General features: G+C 42.9%; 1 protein-coding gene across 4 annotated transcripts; it reads right to left on the reverse strand.

The window, feature by feature from the left end:
• Positions 1 to 26294, reverse strand: ep300a (E1A binding protein p300 a). 4 transcript variants are annotated; one of them, XM_063481574.1, is made up of 31 exons: positions 25802 to 26294; positions 22766 to 23433; positions 21461 to 21640; positions 20557 to 20887; positions 20162 to 20275; positions 19530 to 19769; positions 19039 to 19144; positions 18789 to 18911; positions 18205 to 18322; positions 17826 to 17913; positions 17580 to 17651; positions 17130 to 17215; positions 16709 to 16858; positions 12579 to 13070; positions 11715 to 12135; positions 11487 to 11605; positions 11279 to 11342; positions 10938 to 11113; positions 9232 to 9320; positions 7594 to 7674; positions 7133 to 7189; positions 6960 to 7037; positions 6788 to 6855; positions 6306 to 6456; positions 5716 to 5862; positions 5463 to 5576; positions 5165 to 5330; positions 4892 to 5059; positions 4576 to 4737; positions 4176 to 4457; positions 1 to 4015 (listed from the first exon to the last, which is right to left on the reverse strand). In XM_063481574.1, the coding sequence occupies exons 1-31, from the start codon at positions 25893 to 25895 to the stop codon at positions 938 to 940; spliced, it is 8283 nt and encodes a 2760-aa protein (XP_063337644.1). In that variant the 5' UTR covers positions 25896 to 26294; the 3' UTR covers positions 1 to 937. The 4 variants fall into 4 exon arrangements, with proteins under 4 accessions (XP_063337644.1, XP_063337642.1, XP_063337643.1 ...); XM_063481572.1 differs by having other exon boundaries at positions 17772 to 17913; XM_063481573.1 differs by having other exon boundaries at positions 20156 to 20275.
• Positions 26295 to 26936: the final 642 nt, after the last annotated feature.

Below are 26936 nucleotides of genomic sequence, written 5' to 3' on the forward strand. Positions count from 1 at the left end.
TCTTTTTTTTTTTTTTTTTTAAATCATCAGCGAGCTTCAACAGCTATAATACAGGTATATAGTACGCAGGTTGTGGAGCAGGAGAAGTTAGGATGAAGAAAGTGTGCACATTCACAGGAGAAGTGCGAAGAGGCGGCCCCATAAGGAAAAAAAACAAAACAAAAGATCTTACGGTTTAATTCAAATTATAGAAACCCTGACGAAGACAAACCTGGAATAGCTGTCAAAAAAATGTAAAAAATAAATCAAACTGCATTGAACACACCTTCCTAACCACCTACAAACCCAATAAATATACTTCTGAATCGCTGCAGTCACTGGAAAAAAATCTACGTTTGTGTGTCCAGAAGAAGGGTCGGGTAACGGAAGATATGTTGATGCCTGATTAACGAATCGCCGAGGGCACAAAATAATAATAATTATAATAATATAAGAAATAAAATAAACGTACTCTGCAAAATAGATACAATCATGATGGGTATTTGAGGAGAAAAAATAAAAGAATAATAATAAAAAAAAAAGTACATCATGTCAACTCTCATTTTTAGCAACATTTGAAATCTTAAAAATATTCATAAAAAGGCAAAAATTCTCAGTCCCCAAAAATATTGTCATATACTTAAAGAAGTAATATCTTCAACCTGAAACACTGACCTTCCACCTTTTTTGTACACAATTGGCAAAAATATATAGATATTTATTAACAGCAATAACTTACCATTGTTTTAATTTATTCAATTATTGACTTCTAAGATTGATGTTGCATCTCCCATAGGAAGGAAGCTTTCAGTTCATATTTATACATCAGAAAAATATTTAAATAAAAAATAAAAACTTCTAAAACCCCAAAGCTGCCCCACTCTCCTTTCATGGCAGTTTGTCATTTGGGGCAACAGATCAGAGCATCACGACGGAGAGAGACAGTACAGAGTCAAGGCTACATCAGGTTGTGGTTAATGTTCGTTCCCAGCTCCTGGTTGTTGTTGTTGTTGTTGTTGCTGCCGCCGCTGTTGTTGTTCCCACCCAACATGTCTGACTGCCCCCCTTGTCCACCGTGCATCCCCGTCATCCCACTCAGCTGAGACATAATAGAGTTCTGGTCCGAACTGTACTGACTAGGATCTACAGAACTACCTGGCTGCTGTTGCTGGGGTTGTGGAGGTTGGGGTGGTGCCATGTTGGAGTAATGTTGACTGAGATGCCCTGGGTGGGGCGACCCACTCTGGGTCTGAGGGGAGATGCGGTGAGGTGAGGGCTGAGGCTGGGAGGAAGGCTGCATGCGTGGGGACGGGCTGGAGCGTGGAGGCTGCGACTGTGGCCTTGGTGAGGGCTGAGGGGACCGGACCTGACTGCTGAGCGATCCAGCTGGACCGAGTCCTCCTTGTCCCTGTAGGTGGTGATGGGGGGACTGGGCCATCTGCTGCTGGGGACTCATAGGACTGCTATGGTGGGCTGGAGAACCCCCTCCAAGGTGCTGCTGTTGCTGCTGCTGCAGGAGCCTCTGCTGGATATTTTGGGCAAGCATGGCTTGGGACGTCTGTGGCATTGGGGGGCCACCACCTGCACCACTCTGCGGTTGTTGCCCTGGCCCCGATCCACCTTGTCCAGGCTGGAGTGGAGGTCCTCCAGGACCTCCACTGGGGCCTACATCTTGTCCTTGAAGACCACCCATTTGATTTTGCTGCTGCTGCTGCTGCTGCATCAGCCTGTGCTGGAGCACTGCAGCTACTTGTGACATCTGGTAGCTTTGCTGGCCTAGCTGTCCTGGCCCACCTGGTGGTGGTCCTTGCTGCTGGGGAACCCCTACACCACCCCCAGGTTGGGGTTGAGAAGATGGGGTTATCCCTGGCTGTCCCTGGCCAGGCTGCATGAAGCTTTGCTGGCCTTGTTGCTGCTGCTGCTGGAGTCCTTGAGGCTGCTGGAACTGGCCGTGGTTCCCCATTTGTTGCTGTTGCTGTTGCTGCAGTCTTCTCAAAAACATCTCTCTGAACTGTGGTGTCATATTGGCCATGTTCCCTTGCTGACCTGGTTGCATTGCTCCCTGTGGCTGCTGCTGTTGCTGCTGCTGCAAAGTGGCCATTTGCTGTTGTTGCTGTAAGTTTCCTGGCAACATCGGGCGCTGCTGTAACTGCTGAAGCTGAGCCATGGTGGGCATATTTCCTCCCCCTGCTCCACCCTGAGGTATGTTCATCCCTGGCTGGCCTGCCTGGTTCACATTAACCTGCTGTTGCCCATCCATATTGGCAAGCTGGTTGGCTCCAGGCGCTCCTACACCAGGCAGACCTCCAGCAACTCCTTGGAAACGCACACCTCCAGGACCTCCTTGCGGAGGCCCGCCTGCTCCTCCAGGGCCACCCTGAGCACCTTGATACCTGGCTGCTCTCTGCCGAATAAAAGCAGCCATGAGCGTTGGGTTGGAACGAAGGATGTTGAGGACTTGCTGCTGTTGCAAGACTGAGCTTGGGGAGCGTAGCGCTCGCAGGAGATCTTGTAGTGCTGCCTGGGGCAAGTTCCCCGATCCAGCTACTAATGAAGCAGGTACCCCCCCTGCTCCTCCAATTGCCTGCATCAACCCTCGGTTTCCTGGTTGAGGCTGCTGCTGATTCAGCATTTGTTGCTGTGGTTGGGGAACTGCTGGCTGCTGCTGTGGTGTAATATGACCCATCATGTTTGGCCGTTGTTGTTGGTTCATGGTTGGTCCCCCAGCACCCCACTGCTGGTTTGTTGGCTGAAGCTGTCCACCTGGCTGGACCTGCTGCTGAACTTGAGGCGGCAATTGTGATGGAGGACCACCCTGTTGCATCCCTGCTAGCGTTCCTGGTTGCTGTGGATCTAACATAGTCCTTCCATCAACTCCCTGAGCCTGGAGCGGCATGCCCTGGGCCCCAATGTGGGGCATTCTCATCTGGGCCTGGTTGTTCTGATGGTGAGGATGTGGAGGTATCATGCCCCCCTGTCCCAAGCCACGCATGTGTGCTTGGGCGTGAGCCATCTGTCTCTGGGTCTCTGCCAGGCGCTGGATTTTTAGTGCTGTCTCTACAGCAGCCAGGGGTGGCCCTTGCTGCTGGCCTTGGACACCCATGGACCCCTGGCCTTGATTGGGTGGTGGTTGTTGCTGAGGAGGGGTTGCTGGACCCATTCCAGGCTTCCCAAGGGGTTGGTGAAGAGGAGGGACTCCAGCTGGTCTGGGGTTGTATGGAGGCAAACTACCAGGATGCTGCTGCTGCTGGAGCTGCTGGAGATTTGGTGGCTGCTGCTGAAGCTGAGGTACCATCTGCTGCTGAGGAGAATTCATCATCCCCCCTCCACCTGCTGACGGAAACTGGTGGAGATGGTGTTGAGGGGGAATGCCACCACCTTGCTGTTGCTCACCTGGAGTTCCCATACCACCCATCCCAACCCCCTGCTGCTGAGAAGGTGCAGACATGTTACCCTGGGTAGGTGTCTGTGGGGTAGGGGGCTGCGTTCCCGATGTAGGGGTACCAGGACCAGTAGCTCCATTGTTGGCTCCAGGAGAGGGTTGTCCATTTCCCCCAGGTGCTCCTCCTGCAGCGGGCTGGCCCACTCTCTGCATGCTGGCCATTCTCCTTCTCAGCATCTGAGCTTGCTGAAGCCTGTGCTGCAGCTGCTGCTGGCGAAGCTTGTGCTTGATATTTAGACAGAATGGGACTGGGCACTTGTTTTCCTGACAGTGCTTAGCATGATAACAACATAATGCAATAAGCTGCTTGCAGATAGGGCAGCCACCGTTGGTTTTTCTCTTGCATCCTTTTGTGTGCTGAACGACACGTTTCATCTTCTGGCAGGACGGCAGAGAGCAATTGGCATTTCGGCACTGGCATGCGTGGACGAGCGACTGGATACAGCGCTGGATGCTGAGGCGGCGGGAATCTCCGGGACTCTGAGTGGCAGCGGCAGACTGATTGCTGCTCTCATCATCCAAGCCGAGGCCTAACTTCTCCATCTTGTGCTCATGTCCCTTAGTGTTGTAGCATGTGATGCAGAGGTCGTAATCCTAAAACAGATGACAATAGAAACAGTTAGAAATGTAACTTGGAGGTTTTAGAACAATTACAATAATAAAAATAATAATAATAATAAACCCAAACTCCACCTATTTTGCCCTGGGACAAATCAGACAAACCAAACACACCTCACTTCTCTTTCCAACTCACCTCACAAACAGTACAGTGGAAGCGAGTCTCCACGTGGTGTTTGCACTCATTGCACGTGTAAACGAAGCGGTCCTGGCTTTGGTTGTGCAACTCCACCAACATGCACATTGAGCTCCACATGGACCTCCTCAGCGAGCTGAATTCAAGGTGCTTGTCTCGGGCCAGTGTCAGGAAAGCATCACGACCATCCATGAGGTCACATGCCATCAGGGGATCTGGGTCAGCAATAGGGGGCAAGGCATTTGCCATTGGGCCTGCAATCAGCCGAATCACAAAGAACACCTAGGAGAGGAAAAGAGAGGAGATCAGATGAAACGTAGTCTTTAAAACAGTTTCAAGTTTTTGCCAGCAGCTCACCCCCCAAAAATGGCAAAACCTCAAAATCCCCCACCCCACATACCTCTTTGTGTTTTTCCATAGTGGCATAGAGTTTCTGTGATAGGTCATTGGACACATTAGGCATCCCAGGCTTCTTCTTATTGGCTCGGCTCAGGCTGCTCTTGTTCTTACTAGTCTTTTTGTTGTTCTTCTTCTTTGCATTTTTGCTGTCTCCTTTTGTGTCCTGCACCAAAAAATAAAATAAATAAAAAAAGTGTGGTTTAAAACAAAACAATCACACTGATGAGAAACTGCCGTTTACAACGCTAACCCTTATTCACCCCTCTTTCAATCAGTGCATTTAGATTCAAGAACTACATTGAGTCGTTAATTCTTACATCAACACTCTCATTGGAAGTGCTGTTCTCCTCCCTTTTCCTCTCCTCCTCCTCCTGCTCCAGCTCCTTGATGCTCTCCTCCAGCACATTAGGCCAAAAGTCCCCCTCAAAGTAAGGCAATTCCTTGGCACTGGTCAAACGATCCTCTGTCGCCTGCTTGAATATATCCTTTTGGGGTAAACAGACAGTATTGTTATTACACATGTATTATACAATAAAGTTTATCTTTACTCCTTTTCTAAACCCTCCAGAGGTCAAAGAATGCCTCTTTACCTTGTAGTCATGCACTATCCGTTCTGCCACAGCTTTATCCAGCATTTTCTTGTACCACTCCTGAAGGCGTTTGGGCTTCGGGATCTTCTGATCTGCAGGGTGACAGTGGAAGATGTAGTCGTCGCCTTCGCTAGGTGGGCAGGCCCAGATGTGGCCGGTGGTGTAGCTACGAGTTCAAACAAGAGAACACAAATCAAACAACTACTGGACAAATTAAACTATATCAAAATAACAACTTTTTATAAGAATTTGTGTAGCCCGGAACAAAATAAATGTTTTGTCTTGTAGCAGCACTCACCCCAATTTCTTCACGTACTCCAAGTAGCCAATGAGTATTTCATGGTAAACTGCTGTTCTTAGACAGCGTGGGCGAAAGAAGTGTACGCTATCCAGGTAGGAGATGTACACTCGCCTGAGTGGATGAAATAAAAAAAAAAAGTAACTTTAAAAAAACATTGTGTCAAAACTGCTGAAACTGCATTTTAAATGATTCCAACATAGAAAAACACAAAGTACTTGGTAAAAGTTTAACAATATGGTGATATCTTTACCTCTGGTTGGGCTGAGGGCAGTCAGATCCATACTCCTGAACATGCATACCAAAGAAACAGACGTCTGCTCCATCAATGTCCTCGAATGCAAAAAGGGCTTTAGTCCTGTACGGGAATGACTCGGACATCTCGCCGCTGTCCACAAATCTGGAGACAAAAGCACGAGTTAATACAGGAGCTGTGAATAACGTGAATCTGTACAAATCAAATGGAAGCCTATACTCACAGACGTCTGCAACAAGCGGATAGCTAGATTGCATTTATTTCATCATAATTATTAGCTTAATCACGGTTAGCTTCCATTTCAACACTATTTTATTCAGGAAATTTTAAATTAAAGGCAAAATCTTTTGTTTTAAAAGCATTTATAGCTTTAACTATCCATTACTCCATTCTTTACAATTCAGTAAATCGAAAAATTAATTCACAAATAAACACAGACACCTTTCCTTATCTACAATTAATGAAATGTTGCAGGTTTTACCAGACGCAAGATTTCAACTTGAATTCCCAAAACGCTTGATCTATTTGACACACAAGAGCTGATGTAGGTAAAACCTAGCTCTAGCTCTGGATGAAGAGTGTTGTACCTGGACTTCATGCCTGGTTTGACCTCCACGACTTTATCAGAGACATGAACAACACGAATGAAGACCTCTCCAGACTCTGGGTGGACCTGTCGCTTTAAGAAGTCGTTCACCCTTTGCTCCAGAAAAACCCCCAACTTCGTTTGGGGCAACCCTGTGGGACAGTTAAGCTAGTCAACAACTGTATAAAACAGCCAGCACGAAATGACAAATATAAAAACTTCTGTTGGTAAGTGTACGTCTAACACACTCTGAACAACTGCAGGGAAAGACATCAAGCTGGAGGAAAGCCAACAAAAACTTTAGCTGGAATTATTATTTTATGTCAGAGTTTGGTCAAATGGTTATATGAGCAACATATAGCCAAAGTTAATTCGGTTATAATTATATGCATATACACCCCCATTGCACCAACGACAAACTGATCTGTGTGAAACACTAAAAGCTGCACAATTACAAAAGTGAGCTCACAAATGTCCACTTACTTTTGGCAGAATACTTGTTTTCCTTCCTCGTCTTATTCGACTTCTTTAAGCAGCCATCACATACAAAACTATGAAACAGAAACAAGATGGATAAAGACCAAAATCAGTTTTTACCAAACACCAGCTGGACTTTCACAGAAATCAAACAAATGGAAACAAAAAGGCTATTTACCCTTCTGGCCAGATCGTTTCATTGTGCAAGACGCATATCTGATGCATCTTGCGACCACAATCCATACATTCAACAAACCTGACCACAGGGACAGAGGGGAGGACACAGCTTAGACCAAATCTCTTCACGCCACCACAAAAATTAAATTTGCCCACGACAAAAGGCAGACTTACAGCTCAGGGTCCAGTGTGTCGTTCTTCTTCTTCTCAAACTGATCCTTGTTTATTGATCTAAAACCAACAAAGAGGGATACTGTAAAACTGTAGCAGGTGGAAATTGAAAATAAATTATTGCAAAACACTTAATAAAATCTCTTTCAGGGGCATGCTGAGGAAATTAATTTTGATTAGAAATTGAGTGGAATGCAGAAATGTTCATTTTCTTTTCTCATTGACGTATTAAAATCTGCTAAATCAAATATTAGGTGTGGAGTCTACATCCCACGGCTTTGCTGGTAAAGTTTACACCATGAAATATGATTTAAGCACACCTATTGCAGTTTCTTTTTTTCCTATAATAGAAATGAACAGTGTAGACTCACACAAGAGATTAACTGGAACGCATTAAAAAGCATCTAGCATGCTGAAAGGTGACATTTAAGTTCAAAAATCACATTTTATTAACTAATACTCACGTCTGTGGCTGGGTGGGGTCGTCACCCAGGGAAACGGTCTCTCCCTGGATCTCGTTGAAACACTTTTCACAGTAGTGGTACCTGTTAGCAAGAAGCCCAAATTTTGGTGAACTACACCGTTCCCCACAGCACAGTCAACCACAGACAGCGCATGGGAGGGCAGTCACCAAATGGTATAGGACATGGGCAAGGCAGGGTGCCACAAGCCAAGCAAGCAGGAAGTGCAGGAAGGAGGAACGCAGGACAGCAGGGAAGTCGTCACCGCAACAGCCAGTCATGATTGTAAGGGGTGAGGGAATGAGGTGGAGGGGGTTGGTGGTACATGGTGGGGCAAGGCAAATGCAAGCCAATGTTGATATCACAATCATTTGGGGAGGGGAGACAGACAAGTCGTATGGGAACAAGACGAGACAAACATCCAGGACAACACACAGCAGAGAGCCGAGGCAAAGCACAGATTAGCAATTTGGACATGAGAGGATGAGCAACAACAGCAACAACAACAACAACCACCACCACAGCTAACAGAGCAGGAGCAGAATCAACAGGAGCTAAATGGGAGCAGGAAGCTGTGGCACAGGACGTAATACAAACACTCAACAGATAATGAACAAGCACAGACAACTGCTCAGCTGTTCATTCAGGAAGTTCATTTTAAAGTCGGTCCTTTCACATTCCGCTAAAGTTTGCATGACTGGACTTAATAATGATGATGACGATGATAATAATAGAAATAATTTTTAAAAATGATCAAGGGAAGATTTTGAAAGTTTGGCATTTATTGTCCAGTTTCTTCCTACTTCAGTTTGCGTTAGCATAGTTTCCCCACAATTACATTTTACTTTGGCGAGTCACCCATTATTTTTACTTGATTTACTTTTAATTACATTTAACATTATTGATTTACTAGTAACCAATCCACCACAGTTATTTTGAAAAGTCTGTCACTGCCAACTAGTTAGCTTCAGTCCTCACCATCTCATTTCCCTACAAGTAGGCTGGTCCTCAATATCCTTCACCTGTCTCAAGTCCCCTGTCCTTTGGTGGAACAGACTTTACTCGACAGTCTCTGACTACAGCCTGAGATGCCAGTTTTGATTGGTTGTGGAGAGCCACCCTAACCAGAACCTGCAGCACCTGCAGTCAAAGGTGACGAAGCAGGAGTCCGTCCACTGGGTAGAGAACTTACTAAGGAAGGCAGATGATTAAGCCTCTTTGATCATTGTCACAAAATATAAATGCTATTTATTTATTTATTAACCATTTTAGAAAGCGAGGGGGTGTTCGTTTGCAGTTGTTCATGGGTTGCCTGCCTCGCTACCACACACACACACACACACACACACACACACACTTCTTAAAGAATGTGATCAGAGGACTGACTGTTAAAATGCCAGTGCATTAGGCACCACATGGAAATATTTAATTAAAAAAAAAAAAAAGGAGAACATGAAGTGAAGGGAAGTGTTTAGGGAAACAAAATTAATCAGATAATCATTTGGCATTTACCTCATATTCTCTGAATACTGTCCCACTGCTTAAACTCTTCTTAATGGCTCTCTTCTACAATCCTCTTTTACTATCCATTCTTCCTATTACCCTTCATTTCTTTATTGCTCTTCCCTTCTCCCCCCATACCTGTTCTGGTAGCTGAAGTATGCAGCGTCTCGGGGGATAGTGCACAGCTGCTTTCCATAGCAGCACAACGTCTGAGGAGAGAACTCCAGCTGATGGAGAGAAGCAAAGAAAAATGATAAAGAACTCATTAACCTCTTGACCATCAACAACTGAATCTTTAGCCACTCAGCATCATGTGAATGAGGCAAACTCATCAGTGCCCTCTCACTGGTATAGCCTACGATACTTATAAAAGTAATGAAATAAACTCCCGGAGTCTTACTTTTATGTCCCTCAACCTGTATGTGGGGAGCTCCACCTAGGCAGCTATTCCATCTATGTCATACGATTAGCATTGAAGCTGCTGGATAGTGCTACTTCAGTCAAGTGCAACGTTAAATTGCACCACACCCCCGCACTCTTGCTGGGACAGCTGCCCGAGTTAACAACCCCACACCACACAACAGTACTATTATCAAGTCTAAGCACTTCTTAAAACTGACCTTCAGTTTAATCACACTGTGACAGTGGCAAAGATATATACACAATTTCAAGAAAAATGTTTGTACTTGACTTGAGGAACCAGAAACAAAACCTGAACCTGAAAAAAAAAAAACTCACAGGAGACAACATTTCCCAAGTTGTGTTTAGGTTTTTATTTTATCTGAGAAAAAAAACTTTACTGATTAAGTCAAGTTCTACTTCGATTTGTCACACTGTACTATACCTTCAGCCAGCTTTTAATAATAGGGGGGCAATCAGTTTTGTTATTTGTCTGCAAAAACAAAAATAGCAGGGTCTAATGAGAGCTGAAATGTGATATCGCAGTGGCATGCTCAAGGCCAATTTTAGCTATGAGCCCACTTCACTTGCTTCCGTTTTCAGGTCTGAAACATGGTCAAGGAATTTAAACACACATCTTCAACCTGCGTTTTATAAAACCGTAATAGTTTTAGACTCCATGGATTGGTTCACGTGTTGAAACAAAACCTCTATAAAGTATAAAAGTGTAAGACTATATCAGCATCACTCCTTAATATTTAGCCAGATACACTAAGCCCTGGTTTACTTAGACTCTGGTTCAAGTTCATTTGTAAATACTTTGATGAGTTAATTGGCCGGGATAATTTGAACCAATGCAAATGTGCACTCAGGTCTTCACACCGTGTCAGGATTGGGCTTCTTCACCTTTGGTGTTGTTACCAACTTAGCACCTTAACTTGAGCAGTGTAAGTGACGTCCTACAATTTGGGAACGCGTTATCAATCCAGTGCATTAATAATGCTTTGCTTTTTTCTTTTTCTTTTTTTTTTTTTTAAAGCTGCATACATACTGCAAATTTCTGCACAACAGCTCAGATGAGAAAGAGACATTTAGGAACACACACTTAGCTAAACTAAATTAGCTTATAAAAATAAGGATTAGTTTAATAACCAATAGTTGTTTTATTTATTTTTTAATAATCGTGTGAGCTCTGGGCTGCTATACAAAACATTTGGGACATTTGTCTGTCTATGTAATGCACTTTCACTAGATTTTCGGGCAGATTGCTTGTGTTTCCACTTACATGCACAATACTTGCCGAACATACAAATGACTCTCAAACCATTACAGAACTCTGTTGAACAGCTCTAACCTATGAAGTGCTGTTGCCAATTTAAGAGTGACCTGTACCCACTCCTATTCCACCTCATCCATTCAGCCTGTTATTCCACACTTTGTCTCACCTTCCTCCCACAACAGTAGCCAAGACTCTGCATCACAGGGTCGATCTCCTGTTCGAAAACCTCGGCCAGCTTGGAGCAGTACTTGTAGACTCGTGAGGTTTTGCGATTGTACAGCCAGGCATTGTTGAACATCAGCCAGATGTCTTCCACGTACTGCCAGGGCTCCTGGTACTGACCTAAAACCAACACACGCAAACCATGATGACTTTCCAATCTAGAAATCAAAAAACTTTTACACTTTTAGTTCTCCCTTCTTAACACATCAACTTCTAACACCCCCAAATCCATGCTTTTTTGTTGTGGTCTACTAAATTTCCATAAATACAGCAGCACATACTAACCTGTGTCTAGCTTTCGCTTGATGGTTGATAAGTCCATTGGGTTCTTCACAATGTCAAAGTAATCCTGGAACATCACAACGTCAAAGCAGAGCAGTTAAGCCCTCTACTAAAATTTGTACGAGTAAAAATGCAGATAAAAAGTTCAACTTTTTTGCAAATATGAAACTGAGCAAGTATAAATAACCTAAACCTCAGCAGGGGTACATACAGGTATGCAGAGCAGTTGAGGATCAACAGGCATTCTGAAGGGCAGAGACTCTGGATCTTGTCTGTAGAGAGATTCAAGCGTGGGCATCAGGGCCTGACGAAGCTCCTCCGGTTTGAAGACTGTAAGAATGATGGAGATTAGAGGGCAGAGTGAGATGAAAGGATTAATAAAACATGATTCATTTTCAGCAGGTGTAAAACAGCTGGTAAAAATGTATTTTTGACTTACTCTTCTTTTTCACTGGGGCCTGCGACACAACTGCCTCCGAGCTCTCCTCTTCATCTTTCACCTCTTTCTTCACCTCTTTCTTCACCTCCGGTTTTCTGTCTTCTGTCTTTACTCCTGACCCCTGTGATGTAGTCGACGTTTCCATAGGAACTCCTTTACCGCCTTCTCCAGAACACTCTTCCTTTTTAAGTTCGGATTTCACAGGTTTTTCCTCCATTTTGAGGTTGCCGAGTTTCCCTCCTTTGGAGCAGCTCCCAGCATCGCTCTCCTCCTCCTCATCCTGATGTTTGACCTCCATCTTCGTGTCCACATTGGTGGCTGAAGTGTCTGACGCCGGTTGCTGGGACGAGGTGTCTAGACTGCTGACAGAAGCTGGAGTTGGGGCCTGACTGTCGGCTGGGAACGAACCTTTCTGGGATAACTGAAGAGAGATGCACAAATAGACTTAGATGCATACAAGTAGTAAATATGCAAGTGATGCACGACAGGGGAACATGCAAGTAAAACTGAACAAACTGCTCATAGTTTGGTGTTACATTAACAGAAAGGGCAATGCGGCATAGCTTAATCCTTCTAGCAGTTGCTTGGAGCATCAAATCTGTAAAGAACTTTGATGAACTGTGTAAATTTACCTTTGAGGCAAAGCATGCCCACAGCAAATCACTGATATGATGATGATGATCTGATTCAGATATTTGTGCTATTATTTATAAAGTATTTTCTCTTTAAAGTATTTCATTGTTGTCTAAAACTTTTCAAACTTAAAAGACCTGATTTTTTAAAAAAAAATTTTTTTTAAAGTTTCTAACTCATGAATTAAAAATAAATGCCAGTTTTTTTTTTTTAAAAAAAAGGGACACTGACCGGAGTATGTGGCAGCTGACTGCCATGTGGTGTTGAACTGGAGGCCATTCCAGGATGAGATGGAGTGGTTGAACCAGCAGGCCCCATGTGTTGCTGCTGGAGGGGCTTGTTGGAGCCAGGACCCTGACCAAGCTGGTTCTGCTGAGGAGCTGGGGGTGGCACCAAATGTGATGCATTAGGGGTGTGTGGTTGTGGCGTCTGCGACCCAGCAAGCCTGGGGGGCGTCTGGTGGGGAGTAGGTGATCGGCTGTGAGCAGGAGAGGGTGAGTTGCCGCGCATGGCCCCCAAATGAGGGTTGGAGTTCGGTTGCTGGTTTGTGTTAGATGGAGTCATTGATGAGGCAGGGGCTCCGACAGCTGAGTTGGGACCTCCACCACCCACGCTTTGAGGCCCCATTGGCCCTACTGGAGGGACCCCACTGGGAGTGCCAGCTGAACCCGGCTGTGCTAGAGGACTCGCAACTGAGAGGGGGGGAGGAGTGCCCATCTGCGTCTGACGACAGAGGTAGAGTTGGTTAAGAGACAGAAAATGTTGTTCTTTGGGTAACCTAAGAATGTATGTAATGAGATCACATCAGGATCCTTTATATTCTATCCATGTTTCTTAACATCACGCTATAGGGAAATTGTAACAATACTGCCCGAGGATGGCAAGAATAAAGAGGTTACTCATCTTCTACATTTACATTTTACCGCATAAAGTTTTATATTAACCCAGAATATTGCAGTTCTATCTGATGATCCAGGAATTATTGGAGTGTGTTTTCTCTTCTTCGGGTTTAAATTTTAGTTTGCTACATTTTAAATGGGGATGCACCAATCCGGTTTAGATATCTGCCAGTGCAGAGTATCAGTGCTTATGTTAGTTTAAAGTTACAGTGTGCATAATTTTCACTGTTAGATGTCAGTAGACTGGATTGCAGATTAGAGTTAACACCCCCCCGAATTCAAGTGCACTAGCTACAGTGGCTCCTTCAGGTAAAACATGTTTAAATTAGCCAAGAGATCAAAAACAATAAAAACGCCCGTTCACTATGACTTTACACTCCACATGTTTCATTGATGCTGAGATGAATTGTTGAGGGTAAGTTGAACTGCTGATAAGCGCTGCTGTTTTAGCATCTGTTAGCTGGCTTTAGATCCAATTCAAAAGACAGTTTCACTAACATTCTTGGACTCAGTTACTTGACAGTCCACATTAGCTGTCACAATGTTAGCGTTTAACCAGCTGTCGATGTTGTTTAACTGGCTCCTTGTCAGCTGTTCTGAGATGGGAGGGTCATGTGTCTAATCTGCTGACATTAATTACTGTGACGATATCTGGAATAAATAAGCATGTTTATGCATGTTTTCCTGTGTCAGAGACCTGACTTCAGTTCAGGAGATGAAGCTTAAGATGTTAAGAAAGAAGATGACATTTTGTGAAGATGTCAGTGGCATTCTCTTTCCTTTGTTGGTGAAGGTTATGTCTTACAACAGGAGAAAGCCTATGTATGAAAATACATACCTAGTGTCTTCTCCTTCAGACAAATTTAAATCAGGGGTGGGCGGTATAAACGGTTTACGGTAGAAACGATATAAATTTGGCCAATGGTAGAGATTTTGACTATACCATTCTACCGCGATAGCGCATGTTGATGGTGTCATCAATCTGCACCTGTTTTGGGTTGAAAGCATTGCAGCGGCTGCAAACAACATCATCTGCAAATTATGCCGGGCGACAGTAATAGCAAAGAGACGAAGCACTTTTGGAATATGGGGAAAGCCAAAAACTGTGCTTCCTCCACTTCCGTACCATTGATTCATTAATGCTGAATTCTCTCGCAACTGCTCTATTCCCATGTCGTTGCAGTATATTAATGACTAACCTCGTATTGTGGATGGATTATCTCATTTGTTCTCCTGACTGAAGTTTGGTCCGTTTATAGCATCCTGCCATGCAACTGCATTTGTCCCTAACCACCCGAAACCCTCACGTTAACTTTTATCGAGTAGAAAAGTGTTAGTGTTCATCCTTCAGCTTCACTGTGCTAATATTATGCTAACGTAGCTGTTTTGCAAGCGATCACGTAGGACATCATTATATACCAGCTAGTCCAACTTCAGTAACTCTAAAAAAGTCACAGTTGTTTAGTTCTCTGTCTTCATTTATGTTGGAAGTGATAGCAGAGCTGTACGTTTTAATTTTTTCAGAAATCTCTCAGTCAGAACATGCTATATCATGTTTAGGTGGAAACTAGCGAGCTAACTTCCTGCTAACTTCTAACTCCGATGAATTTATTAAATTCTGTTTTCATGGATGCACTAGGGCTGCACAATTAATCGTTAGAAAATCGCGATCTCAATTCATACTTATGTGCGATCTCATTTCCAAATGACAACGATTTAAAAAAAAAAAAAAGAAAAAAAAGATGACGATTGTACCGCATTTTGATCCGGGAAATAATCTGCATGAAAACAAGCGCTCACTCTTCCTGCTCAACAAATGACAAGGGCGGAGCCTTATACCACGTGATACAGAAGCCAGCTGGCTGCTAAAATTGGCAGGGAAAAAACAACGAGAGCACGTGAGAGATGACGAGAAAGTGACAGGAGAAAATCCGTCCCGGTCAACCACCCAAACATCAATAACGGGAACCTTTATATAGCGCTTACCCATACCCGTCGAACTCCCGCAGGCACAAAGAAATTACGGAGGCTATCACTTATCGCCTGGCTAAAGATATGGCTCCCATCAACACTGTGCAAAACGAGGGATTTAGGAAAATAATCAACACCCTAGACAAACGCTACACAGTGCCGTCCCGCAACTATTTTTCTATTGTTGCACGACCTGCTCTACACGCAGTGTCGAGCAACAGTGGAGACGGAATTTCAAGCAGTACAACATTTTGCGGCAACGACAAAATGTGAGACATTTATTGTTTTTATGTTCATTTATTGTTTTTATGTTCAGTCTCAACTGTCACGAAGTTGATGTGCAGTTAATAAGTGCAATAAATATTTATATTGGAAAAGAAAATCGTGAGAGAATCGTGATCTCAATTCTAAGCAAAGAAATCGTGATTCTCATTTTATGCAAAATCGTGCAGCCCTACTATGAACAGATGTTCAGATCGGCAAAGCGTGTTTCTGGATTATAATGTTTTTGTCATTGCCAGCGATTTTTACGCGATTTTTGCAAAGCCATTTGTGGAAGGAAACCACGACCTGGGACAATCTGAATGCATGTTATGCAAGTACAACTCATCCAGTTTCATATGCAAAAAAACAAACAAACATTATTGCGCTAGCTTATGTGGTTTCAATTCTACTGGGATTTAAAAATAGTGCCTGCTCCGGTGGGCTTAAAAATTACACTTTCACCTCAGCATGAACATCATTAGGTTATCTCCAAAAGTTGATTCTGTTCATCTGGACGTAGCGTTTTGTGGGAGAAAAAACGTGGGTGAAAAAAATCATTAGGTTACTTTATACTGTTGTTATTTACACTCGCACTAGTTTCGCCTTCCCTTGACTCACAGCAAGTGCACACACATATACACACCTCTCATGTAGAGTGGAGCTAGCAAGAGACAACTGAAGTCAATATTAATCAAATTGGCGACGACACTTTTGTTACTGTAAGTGCAGCAAAAGCTTCCCAACAACCGAGAGAGAAATAAACAGACACGCAGGGAAAGGATTGTTGGAGCTTTTCAATCATGTCAACTCACTTGACCACAGTATGTGGTTGAGTAAAATGTACAGGCCTTTTCCTGTTAGCTTCCTCTAAGCTATATGTACTTCTACTGGTATGTGGCAGAATAACACAGAACAACATAGAAATGAACCAAGTTACAACTGGAAATATATCTGATCCAAAGGGTTGGTGCATCCCTAGAGTTACGTGTATAACTAATGGTTAGTGTAGTGTGTACTTACAGAACACGATGACCTGCACAGTACTCTTTACAATTCTCCTCCTCACACCCAACACATTAACAACAGAGTTTATATTTGAGTTGGAGGGGGAAAAAATGAAAGAGAAAAGAAAAGAAGGACTGTCCTTATTAAAGACCTAAATATGAATTGCTACAGGTACAATCAGGGTTTCTAAGCAACATCAAAAAGAAGTGTGAGCCCTCTTACCTGCACCATACCTCCTGGTCCCCCAGGTGGTGTCATCCCAGACTGAGCTCCAACTCCAGGTCCTGAGCCAGGAAACTGTCCCTGGGACATATACGGGGCTGGCAGCTGGTTAACATTGGGTTGCCCCACCCTGGGTCCAACCATTCCCATCTGAAGTTTAAAAAAGAAAAAAGAAAAAAAAGAGCACTGGTCTTCAAAAAAAAAAAAAAAAAACTTTATATTTTCTTAGAGGTTTGTTATAAAAAAAAAAAAAATCAAATTAATTTAACAGCTACTCATTTTATTTCCCCTGCTCTTTAAACTCTGTTCTTCTACAATAACATTATCATGAAAGCATTCAGTCAGAAAATTCTTTATTGTGTGGCAAAAACAATAAATAAATAAATAAATAAATAATATCTGAAACACTGTGTGTACTCACCTGGTTGCCAGATGGTCCCAAGGGTAGAGGAGGTGTTGACCTCTGGCCCATAGACTGTATTCCCATTTGGTTAAACTGATTCATACCTGACAAAACACAGAATTTATGATATACAACATAAAAATATTTTACATGGATTTTATTTTTCAAAGTAATCAACACTCGGGGGGGCTGTGTCAACATGAGGGCAAAGACACTCAACTCTAAAGCCTTCGTCATCAGAGTGAGCACGACAGCAGATATTAGAGACGCGCAGCTACTCCAGCTGTCTATGTCCCCAGCGGAGATTAATCAAGGCATTACACTCAGCCCATTTGGCTCCAAGTTAACATTTGGTAAAACATAAATAAATAAATAAATAAATGAATAAATAAAAATAAAATAAAAAAAAATCAGTGTAAGCTTCAAATCCACCATAAAATGATGTGCCTGCAACTACAGATATTTTACCTGGGCCTTGCGCTCTGTTCATCTGATTTGGTCCTGCTGGTCGCACCATTGCCGGGTCAGTTAGGGGACCGTCTGTAAAGACAGGGCAGGAGAAGAAGTTAAACTGCCATGTTTCACCAAGCATGAGCAGAAGACTTTGAACAAACACTAAAACATTTCATTTCTTCCCCTGCCTCCAACAGGTTCACTCACTTGGAGGCAGCCCAGTAGAGGGCTGTCCCATGCCAGCAGGTCCAATGTTCACACCTTGCTTCTGCAGTCGGGTCCTCCTCTTCTCTTCCAATTCCTTCTGGATCTTGTAGATCTTCTCTGCCAGCAAATGATAATACTCAGCCTGTCAAAAGAGAACAAGAGAGTAAGGACGTTAGAAAACAAGAATTTGAACACAGAAAGGACACAAAAATATAAATTATTTTGAAAATTATACAAGTATTCTGAAACTCAAGTAATACCAAATCTGTGGCTATCTTTCATCTTGGGAAAAAGACAAGTTAACAACAGGAAAAAAAAGACAGCGGTTCACCTGCTGCTATAAATTTAATGAACGAGTAATGACAGCACAATGACTAACATAGATACTGAAACGCCGACACCACTGATTTCTCAAGTGGAAAGAGCAACTTACTCTGCTGTTAGCCGATTCATACATGTCACCCTCAACTTTTCGGGCATAAGCCACCAGGTTCTCCATTCGACGGTCCTTGAGGGCAGCGGGATCTGGAGTCGGAAAGATGGCCTGGACTCTGTGGAGGGACAAATAAAGAGGAGGACAGAAAATAGGATGAAGGAAAAAAGGGTGGAAATTGTGTAGTTTTTAACTACAGCGCGGACAGAGGTATGTGTCCGAGATGAACATGACATGGATAACCAGTCTCGATGGCATCATTCAGATCCCAGAAAAAAAGGAAGGAAAAAAACTTGATCAAACCAAGTAGATATCCCTCCATCTATTTCTGAAACATTCACCATATTTAATATGATAATCCACCAGTATGTTTTCTATTTATGACTACATTAAAGAAATACATGACACCTAAATTTTTATATCCAGGCAGATGAATGGAACTAAAACAAACAAACAAAAAAAAAAAAACCACAAGGCGCCCCCCCCCCCTTTTTTTTTAATGTATTCGCACAGCAATGCTAATTGTGATCCTATGCGCAGTCCAAAACTAAATAAATAATGCAGCTTTTCTCTTTAATACTTACAGCTTGTGTACCAAATGATTTCGTAGATCCTGTGTGATGTCCTCATGCCAGCTTTTCCTCATGCCTGTGGCGGAGGGAGGGGCTGCTGTAGGCATGGAACCGACCCCACCAGCATCATTCAGACTAGAAGAGACAGAGTGAATCCTTTAAATGGCTTCTTAAAATAAATGTATGTCCTAAACTCATGTAGAACTGACCAAATCTTTAAAAAATAAATAAATACAATAAAAGCCTTGGTGTTTGTTCTTACCCCTGGTTGTTCATATTAAGATGCATCATTGTATCTTGCAGTAGACTAGCTTGCTGGCTCTGAGGGGAAGCACCCACACCTCCATTCACTCCCATAGGATTCACACCTACACCGCATAGAAAAGAAAGGAAATTATATATGTTTATTCTCAGTGTCATCCTAACAATAGGACACAATGGACAAGCTTTTGCCTGGACATGTTTTTCAACATGTCCAGGGCTTAGGGTTAGCTACATAGCATGGAACATATTCTTGAGATGATTATTTTTCCTGGAGACATCTGACAAACAATTTTATATAGCTATCTTCATAGCTCCCACCAGCGATAAACAGCTTTTGAAAAGTCACTTTAAGTATACAATTCACTCATTCTGAAAGTTGAAAGTCCTAACCGCTTGCTGGCATTGAAAAAAAAGAAATGCTTAGCATTAAGCTTTAAAAGAGCAGACAATTCAGACAATGTCTTTTTACTGAAAATAAACTAAACTCACCCATTGGGTTCAGAGGCCTCACACCAGCCTGCCCTTGAAGGCCTTGGTTGGGCATGTTAGGCTGGGAAGTCTGAGCCTGGATTTGGTTCCCTTGGTAGGTAAGGCCCAGAGCAGCATAGGCCCTTTCTATAGAGCTGGGATCAATCTGGCTCGGCTGATTGAGATTGGGAGCACTTGGTTGGCTACCAGGGACTGTACCAAGTGAGCTGCCTAGTCCTGTAGCAGCCCCTGCAAGTAGAGCTGTAAGAACACAAAAAAGAAAAGTTATGAATAAATAAAATCAGCTTAGAATTTAAAAAAAAAAAAAAAAAAAAAAAAAAAAAAAAAAAAATCATTTACTGAATACTTATACAAAATTCAGCAAAAATTATTCTATTTTTGTGCTATAATATAATACTGACTAGTATATTCAAAACAACGCTGTCATTTCAAACCCAGTACAAAATCATACTTACATTACCAGCATTAGAACGCTAACATCAAACTTTGTCATTATTAATATATTTACACAATATAAATGTGTAAATATATTGATAATGATAACAGCACAGTATCTAAAAAATGTATCTAATGGTATGAAGGAAGGAAATGTAAAGGTATATTATTTTGTTTGGTCGGATACAGACACTCACACTGCGTGTTCCTCTTGTCCCCAGCATTCTTCAGCGGCAGGCAGACAGGACAGTCATGTCGCGTGCAATTCTTCCAGTGGGAGATGATCTGCCTCGATGATGCACAGTGAGCAACTGTTGGTCAATGAGGCAAAACAGATATGGAATCAGGAGTTGGGAAATGGAGGTGTATTAGAGAAGGAGGGGGGGAGGGGGGCTGTTTTTTTTTTTTTTCCTTAAGTACTACTCTTAAAAATCAGGTAGCATAATAAAATTAAGCTTCATGTGCTTAAGCACTAAACCATTTTAATAGGTGAGATATACTTTCATTACGAGGAACGTTGCCAGCTTGACAGCTACAGAAGGAATTATTTTATCCAGTGTTTCCAGGAGGATGCAGCATCCTTTCTACTTACCCTGACAGGACTTCCCAGCCTGGCAGTGAGTCATATGGTTGAGGACATTCTTCATAGTCCGGCAGTGGGGCAGGTTGCACTGCCAGACTTCACCATTGGCCTGCTCCCGCCGCTGGCACTTGTGTGCATGTAGCAGGAGTACCAGTTGCTGCTGGATTAGCTTGCGCTTTTCAGGGTCGGCTGTGGGCGGTGCTCCAGCTGCAGCGGATGCTGCAGAAACCTGGGTACCAGGACCCACCAGACCTGCTTGAGCGCCCGGCACCATCCCGGGGGCTCCTCCCACAGGTGCACCTGTGGGACCACCCACACCTGTCTGTGACTGCTGTGTGCCCTGGAAAGAAAGTGGGCGACAACAAGACGAGGTGAGACGGAGGAAATAAGAGAAAAGAAACAGAATAAAAGAGAAGGCAGAAGATTAGAGGGAGTAAAAATGGAAGAGGAGGTGGAGGATGAAAATAAAAGGATGGTGTTTACAGCAATACTAGAGTACTGAGAGCTCAAGTCAAATGACAGGACATGAAGAGGTAATGCAGCAGGAAGAGGTAATCTAGTTTCTGATTGTGTTGGGAGATTAAATGATAGATTTGACAGATATCTGTATTGTCTGACTCTTTCACATCAATTTTTGCTAAACGCTCACAACCAGTATGATGGAGAACTAAAATATTTTAAACATACAAGTTGTTTTTTTTGTTTGTTTGTTTTTTTTTAAATGAAGATCTTCTGATTCACTGATACAATTTGATAAAAATAAAATAACAGAAAACATTTTCATCATTACTGGCTATCAACCAGCATCAGTATCTGGTACTGTCCTAGAGTTTATAGTAATCTACTAATTCATAACACGGATCAGAATACAACTTATTTATTGGAAACATTCTCTTTATCATCTCTTCCTTACCATGGCGCCCATTCCTTGCATGGGCTGGTTCTTCTTGTCCACATTGAACTGGGCCATGCTATTAGCCATGGAACCTTTGTTCTGGAGCTGAGGGCCCAGCCCTGCGCCTCCCAGACCTTGATTCCCTTGACTTCCATATGGGCCTCCAAAGGGCCCCCCTGGATTCCCCATCATCCCCATCTAGCAAATGAAAATACAAGTTATTTTAATTTTTTTTAAAAGAGAAATGTTTGTGTCAATAATGAAGACAAGGATAAAACAAGACTTAAAATCATTCTATGCCTTCTTTTTGTTAAACTGCATGTCACTGATATGAGGATGACTTGAGCATCTGAGCTCTATACATGCCAGCACGTTGTGCTCTTATTTTACCAAATAATCTTGTAGTGTAATCAAGTCTCAAGAACCCAAGTCTCAGTTGTTAAATAAGCTGGATTTGTGGATATTTCCTCAAACCATGAACTTTATAAGACCGAAAGTTAAAAAGGAGCAACTAAGTCAATGAAATCTCACAGTAGTGGAGATAGAACATGTTATAACCATATCATTAGAATACGACCTGAAACAAACGAAAACAGCAATTCACAGTAGGAGAGAATGCAACAGCATTTCTGATGCGATTCTCTTTTCTCCCTCCACACTGAGGAGGCCAACACAAGCTCATCTGAGTTTTTCCTTTAACCTATTCCTAACCAGGAATCCCACTCATTGCATTTGATTGGGTAAAAATCAACCATCAGTAGCTCTACCACAGTGAATCATCTTCATCACCAGTACCTGCAGCTGCAACATTTTACCATCACTCCTGTGGGACTGTCAATCACACAGATGGACTCAAAAAAAACAAACCCAAGTGCACTACTTACATTTGTTAAAATAAACAAATACAACCATGAACCTTTAACCATCTGAGAACAAACTGAAGTCCGCAGCAAAGAATAAGAAATTCTAAGAAATAAAAACAGGATTTGGGAATTTCTTGTGCACCTAAACATTATGTCTTAACTCTAAGTGTCTCTAAATAGAACTTTGTTAACAATGAAAAAACGTGAGAACACCTTTCATAATTATACATCTATGCCTGCTTAAATTCTTAAGTTTTGAAATTGTAAGGCTGAAGAAAATTCAGTCTTATTTAGAAATTTACCTCACAGATGAACAAATTACTACTAAGGCAAATAAGACTAAGTGTGTGCAAGGGTTAATTTCCACTATTTTGCATTTGCAAGCTTCTTGCAAATATAGATTTTTTTTCCTTTAAAAAAATAAATAAATCTATAAGTCTGTAACTGAAGCACTGCCTACCTTGTTCATTGCTCCAGGCTGCTGGCCTCTTATCCCAGCCTGGCCCCCAGCTCCCGGCTGCTGTAGGGTCTCAGCCAAAAGGTTGCTGCCACTGACCATCCCCTGATTGCCGAAGCCCATCCTTGGAGAGCCATTAATCACCTGGTTCCCAATCATGCCTGGCTGCTGCTGTCCATTACTGCCTTTCTGCTGTGCTCCCATCATGGTCCTGATCATTCCACCTGCAGCACTCTGCTGCTGCATCATGTTGGCCTGCTGCTGAGGGGAAAGGTGTTGTCCTTGGCCCATCATCTGCTGAGGCCCCTGACCAGGGGACGCCTTCATGTTCGCCAAGTGCTGCCCCATGGCAGCGGGGCCTCCTGGGCTACCCATGGCTCCTTGGTGCCCCGGCTGAGTTGAGGGTGTTGCCCCCGCACGCAAAAGCTCTGACAGCTGTTTATGCTTGGCCACTGCATCCTGCCCTCCACCAACTCCCCCAGGACCATGGCCAAGCCCAAGACCCAATCCTCCTGCCCCTCCAGCACCGCCTCCAGGACCCAACAATGCCGGTCCTCCTCCTAGAGTGGTGTGCAGCTGGTTAGGGTCCCCGCCATTGACCAGACCTGGTTCATTGGAGCTGATGAGCTCATCTGGGAGGTCGTGCTCCAATTCAAAAAGAGATCCGAAATCTGAAATGAAGAAAGGCAAGTTCAGGAAGGCAAAAAAAGCAGAGAAAGAGCAAGGAGGAGGACAACAGGGACCACAGCTATGTTAAGCTGGTATAATCCATCATATTTAAGCATGACCAAGTGAAAATGTGATCACTTGCTTGACATCAAAAATTGATGAAAGCTTATCATACATGACCAGTTTTCTCACATCAGAAATTAAAAACATACTATCCAATGCAACAACACTGAGCACCGAACCAGTAAATGATTTAGAGGTGGGCAACCTGACAAACTTATATGATGAATACAATAAAAATAGTGTTGTCCAAGCATTTTTCCCTCCATATGACATGACCAAAAGTGTAATCAGCTGTGACACGAGTAGGACGATATTCATTTGACGCACTATGCATCTTGTGAGTCTAACACATTTTGTAAAGGAGAAAATGGCATGACAGACAAAGTATAGCAGCTAACCAACAATGACCAACAATGCTGAATGAAGCAAAGTGAGGGACAATAATAACCACCACTTCTAGTCAAGAGAGAGAAAAAAAAAATCTGTAGTATCTACTGTACTATCTACTATCTGTAGAGACAGTTACGTTTTTAGTGGCAAGCTTTGTATCAAAGCAAGAACAGTAAACCAATAGTGTGATGTGTGATTTAAAACTAACCTTACTACCCAAGTTTGCAGAAAGAGTCTCTGATCAGTAAAGACATTCAAAGTGTTGCACAGACAGGCTGACGAATGGACTATTTCATCGAAGTAAGGCCACAAAAATTGGTAAGATACACAGGGACCGGGGATAAATTCTTTCTAGTGAGAACAGCAATCCAAGCTTTAGCAGGCTATATTCCGTTCAGGCAAACACAATTTTTATGCTACACATTACCAAGTAACGTGTAACATACACATTACAACCAGTTAGTTATCTGACACGTTACAAAGAAATGTGGCAGTCAGCAATTATACATAACTAAGTTAAACATAAATTCACTGGAGCTCACAAACATTTGAAACATGCTTTTATTCTGTCCACACTTAACTTTTTCCCCTCAGGAAGCAGAAATATTAGACAAATAATTACTTAAGCTTTATTTAAAATACAAATGCAACGGGTTCACTGGTTCAGTGCTATAACATGTGAGTAACAGTTTTTTTGTTTGTTTGTTTTAAGTATTGAAGGTGTAAATGTTAAAGTTTGGGGTTTGGGAGCTATCTGAACGAACTAAGGTATTTAGGTAGCACCTTTACTATTTCTTGTTTTGTAGACCAAATGCTTTTTCAAATAGACTGACCAACCATGAAAATAATCTGCAGTTCAATTAATGCTACGATTTAAAGACAACTGGAGACATCAACAGGAAGCATCTTTCGGCAACAACCACACTTCATGGCAGAATAATTTTGAGTGCAGTTAATTACATCCTCAAATCGTGTTTGTCTTTTGGCAGTAATGCGTCTGTCATCGAAATATACTTTGGAAGGTGACGGAAATGTGTGCAGTGCCTGACTAATTTAACCGTAATGGTCTCTCTTATTGCCGAGCAGAGGCGCAGCTGGCTTTGGTGTAACGACTGAGTGAATGTCTAAGTGATGAAATCTGGGTGAATATTTCGTGCGTGTAGTAGTATTCGGTCACTAACTGGACTTTCAGGTTAGCAGCTCGGTGGTTGGGCATGGCGCTGTGTCCATGCTCCGCCGTTTCGTTCTCGGGCCACTATTCCAGCTGCTGCCACACGCCATCCACACACACACACAGAAAAAAAAACGTACCAACAATGGCAGTTTGAGCTTAACAATCAGTCGGACCCGTGGGCCTAAATTTAGCTCTCACCAGGCTAGCAGCACCACCGTCTGCAACCTCTGTCTTCGCTAACATCATTAACGATGGCTTACGGCAGTTAAGAAAGGGTCCGAGTTATGATGGGGCAAAACAAGGTTGTTTTAAACCCTAGCAGCCTAAAAACTCGAGTACAGAATACCAGTACGTATACATGACTGTCAATTTAAGACAACTCTATGACACCAAGAAACTTCATCGTAAGTTTGACTGGCAATGGGGTTACAAACAGCCCGGCTAAAGTAGTCATTAGACACGGGACCGTCAGGACAGGATCCGCGTTCAAGTGGGCTAGCCTAGCGCTAGCCGAATGGCTAGTAGCTACCTCCGGCTAAAATGGCTGTTAGCATGCGAGCTAGACGGGGAGCGTTTCTTCACGTACACACACTCACTACTAGCACGCTAACATTAGCAAGCTACGACAAAAACAGAAGCGTAATCCCGCGTTTCCCTCCTCTTTTAAGTAACCACAAGCCGTTCAAAAACAAAAAACTCAACGAATAACACTAAACCAAATTATAACCCGAGCCAGTACTTACCGTTTCCATCGCTGGCGGACGCGGAAAGTGCCGGAGAGGAGAGTTTAGGCCTCTTGGCTGAAGGCGGGCCAGAGTCCAGAACGTTCTCGGCCATATTTTTTCGAAATAAAAATATATAAAGTATCCACAATTGCAGTCGTTTTCACACCTTTAGAACCTCATTCCTTTCCGTTTCCAATATTGCGACTTTTCCCCCTCCTTTTGGGGGACTAAGAGGGGGAAAGTCACGGGTACGAATTACTCCTCTTTCCCTGGGTTCGCCTCTCGATTTCAGCCTCGGCGTATATCAACCCCCCTCCCTCCCTCGTCAGATTTTTTGTTCTTTATAAATTTCTGCCAGCGGAGGAGGAGGGGGTCCGTGAAAGTAGAGGGAGACACACGCATCGGCTTCCCTCTAAACTTACAGAGCCTCTTCCGATGTAAATAAACTATCCCCTGCTACCTCTCCCATGATCGCATCCGTCATTTCAGCTTCCTTTCCAGCGGAGTCTGGATGAAGATAATGTCGGGCAGAAAAGCCTCGTTTGCCTGCGAAGTGACGGTGGTGCTGCTGGTGGCAGCGGGTGAGGATGCGGGGATGCAAATTAAAAAAATAAAACTGAAAATCTTCAAGTGTAATGGTTGACAAAATATAACGCGTATTATCTATGCATATAAAGACCCAAAAACCCTCAAAGTTCGTTATGATTCATCTATGCAGCAAGATGAACGTGATCTTCTGTTTCTGAGGTTTATAGTTGCAAAGATTCATTTTGAACTGTGTTAAAGAAGGGAATTTATTTTTTAAAACATTTTGTAAGTGGAAGCTTTAAAGAACAAAATAGCGCAATAACTTGGAATTTAGCAGACCGAAGTTGATTCATGAACCTTGAAAACTCTGTATTCTGTGGAAAGGTTTGGCTGAGCCTGATTATTTTCTAATTTAAATACATAATGTTTTATTTATAGCTAAACTTTCAGTGAGACACCACAAAAATTTGTAATCTTCCCAAGATGATGGTGCAACTCTGCAGGGTTGCTCCAAAGCCAGTTTCACTGAGAAAAGCATTAAAAGCTTGTCACCAGACTCTCCACTTCAGGCCAAGTAAACTGTCCAAAACCAATCTACAGGTTCTTTCTTTTCAGTAACATATAT

The sequence above is a fragment of the Pelmatolapia mariae genome, linkage group LG8 (genome assembly GCF_036321145.2).
Source record: "Pelmatolapia mariae isolate MD_Pm_ZW linkage group LG8, Pm_UMD_F_2, whole genome shotgun sequence".
Taxonomy (NCBI): Eukaryota; Metazoa; Chordata; class Actinopteri; order Cichliformes; family Cichlidae; genus Pelmatolapia; species Pelmatolapia mariae.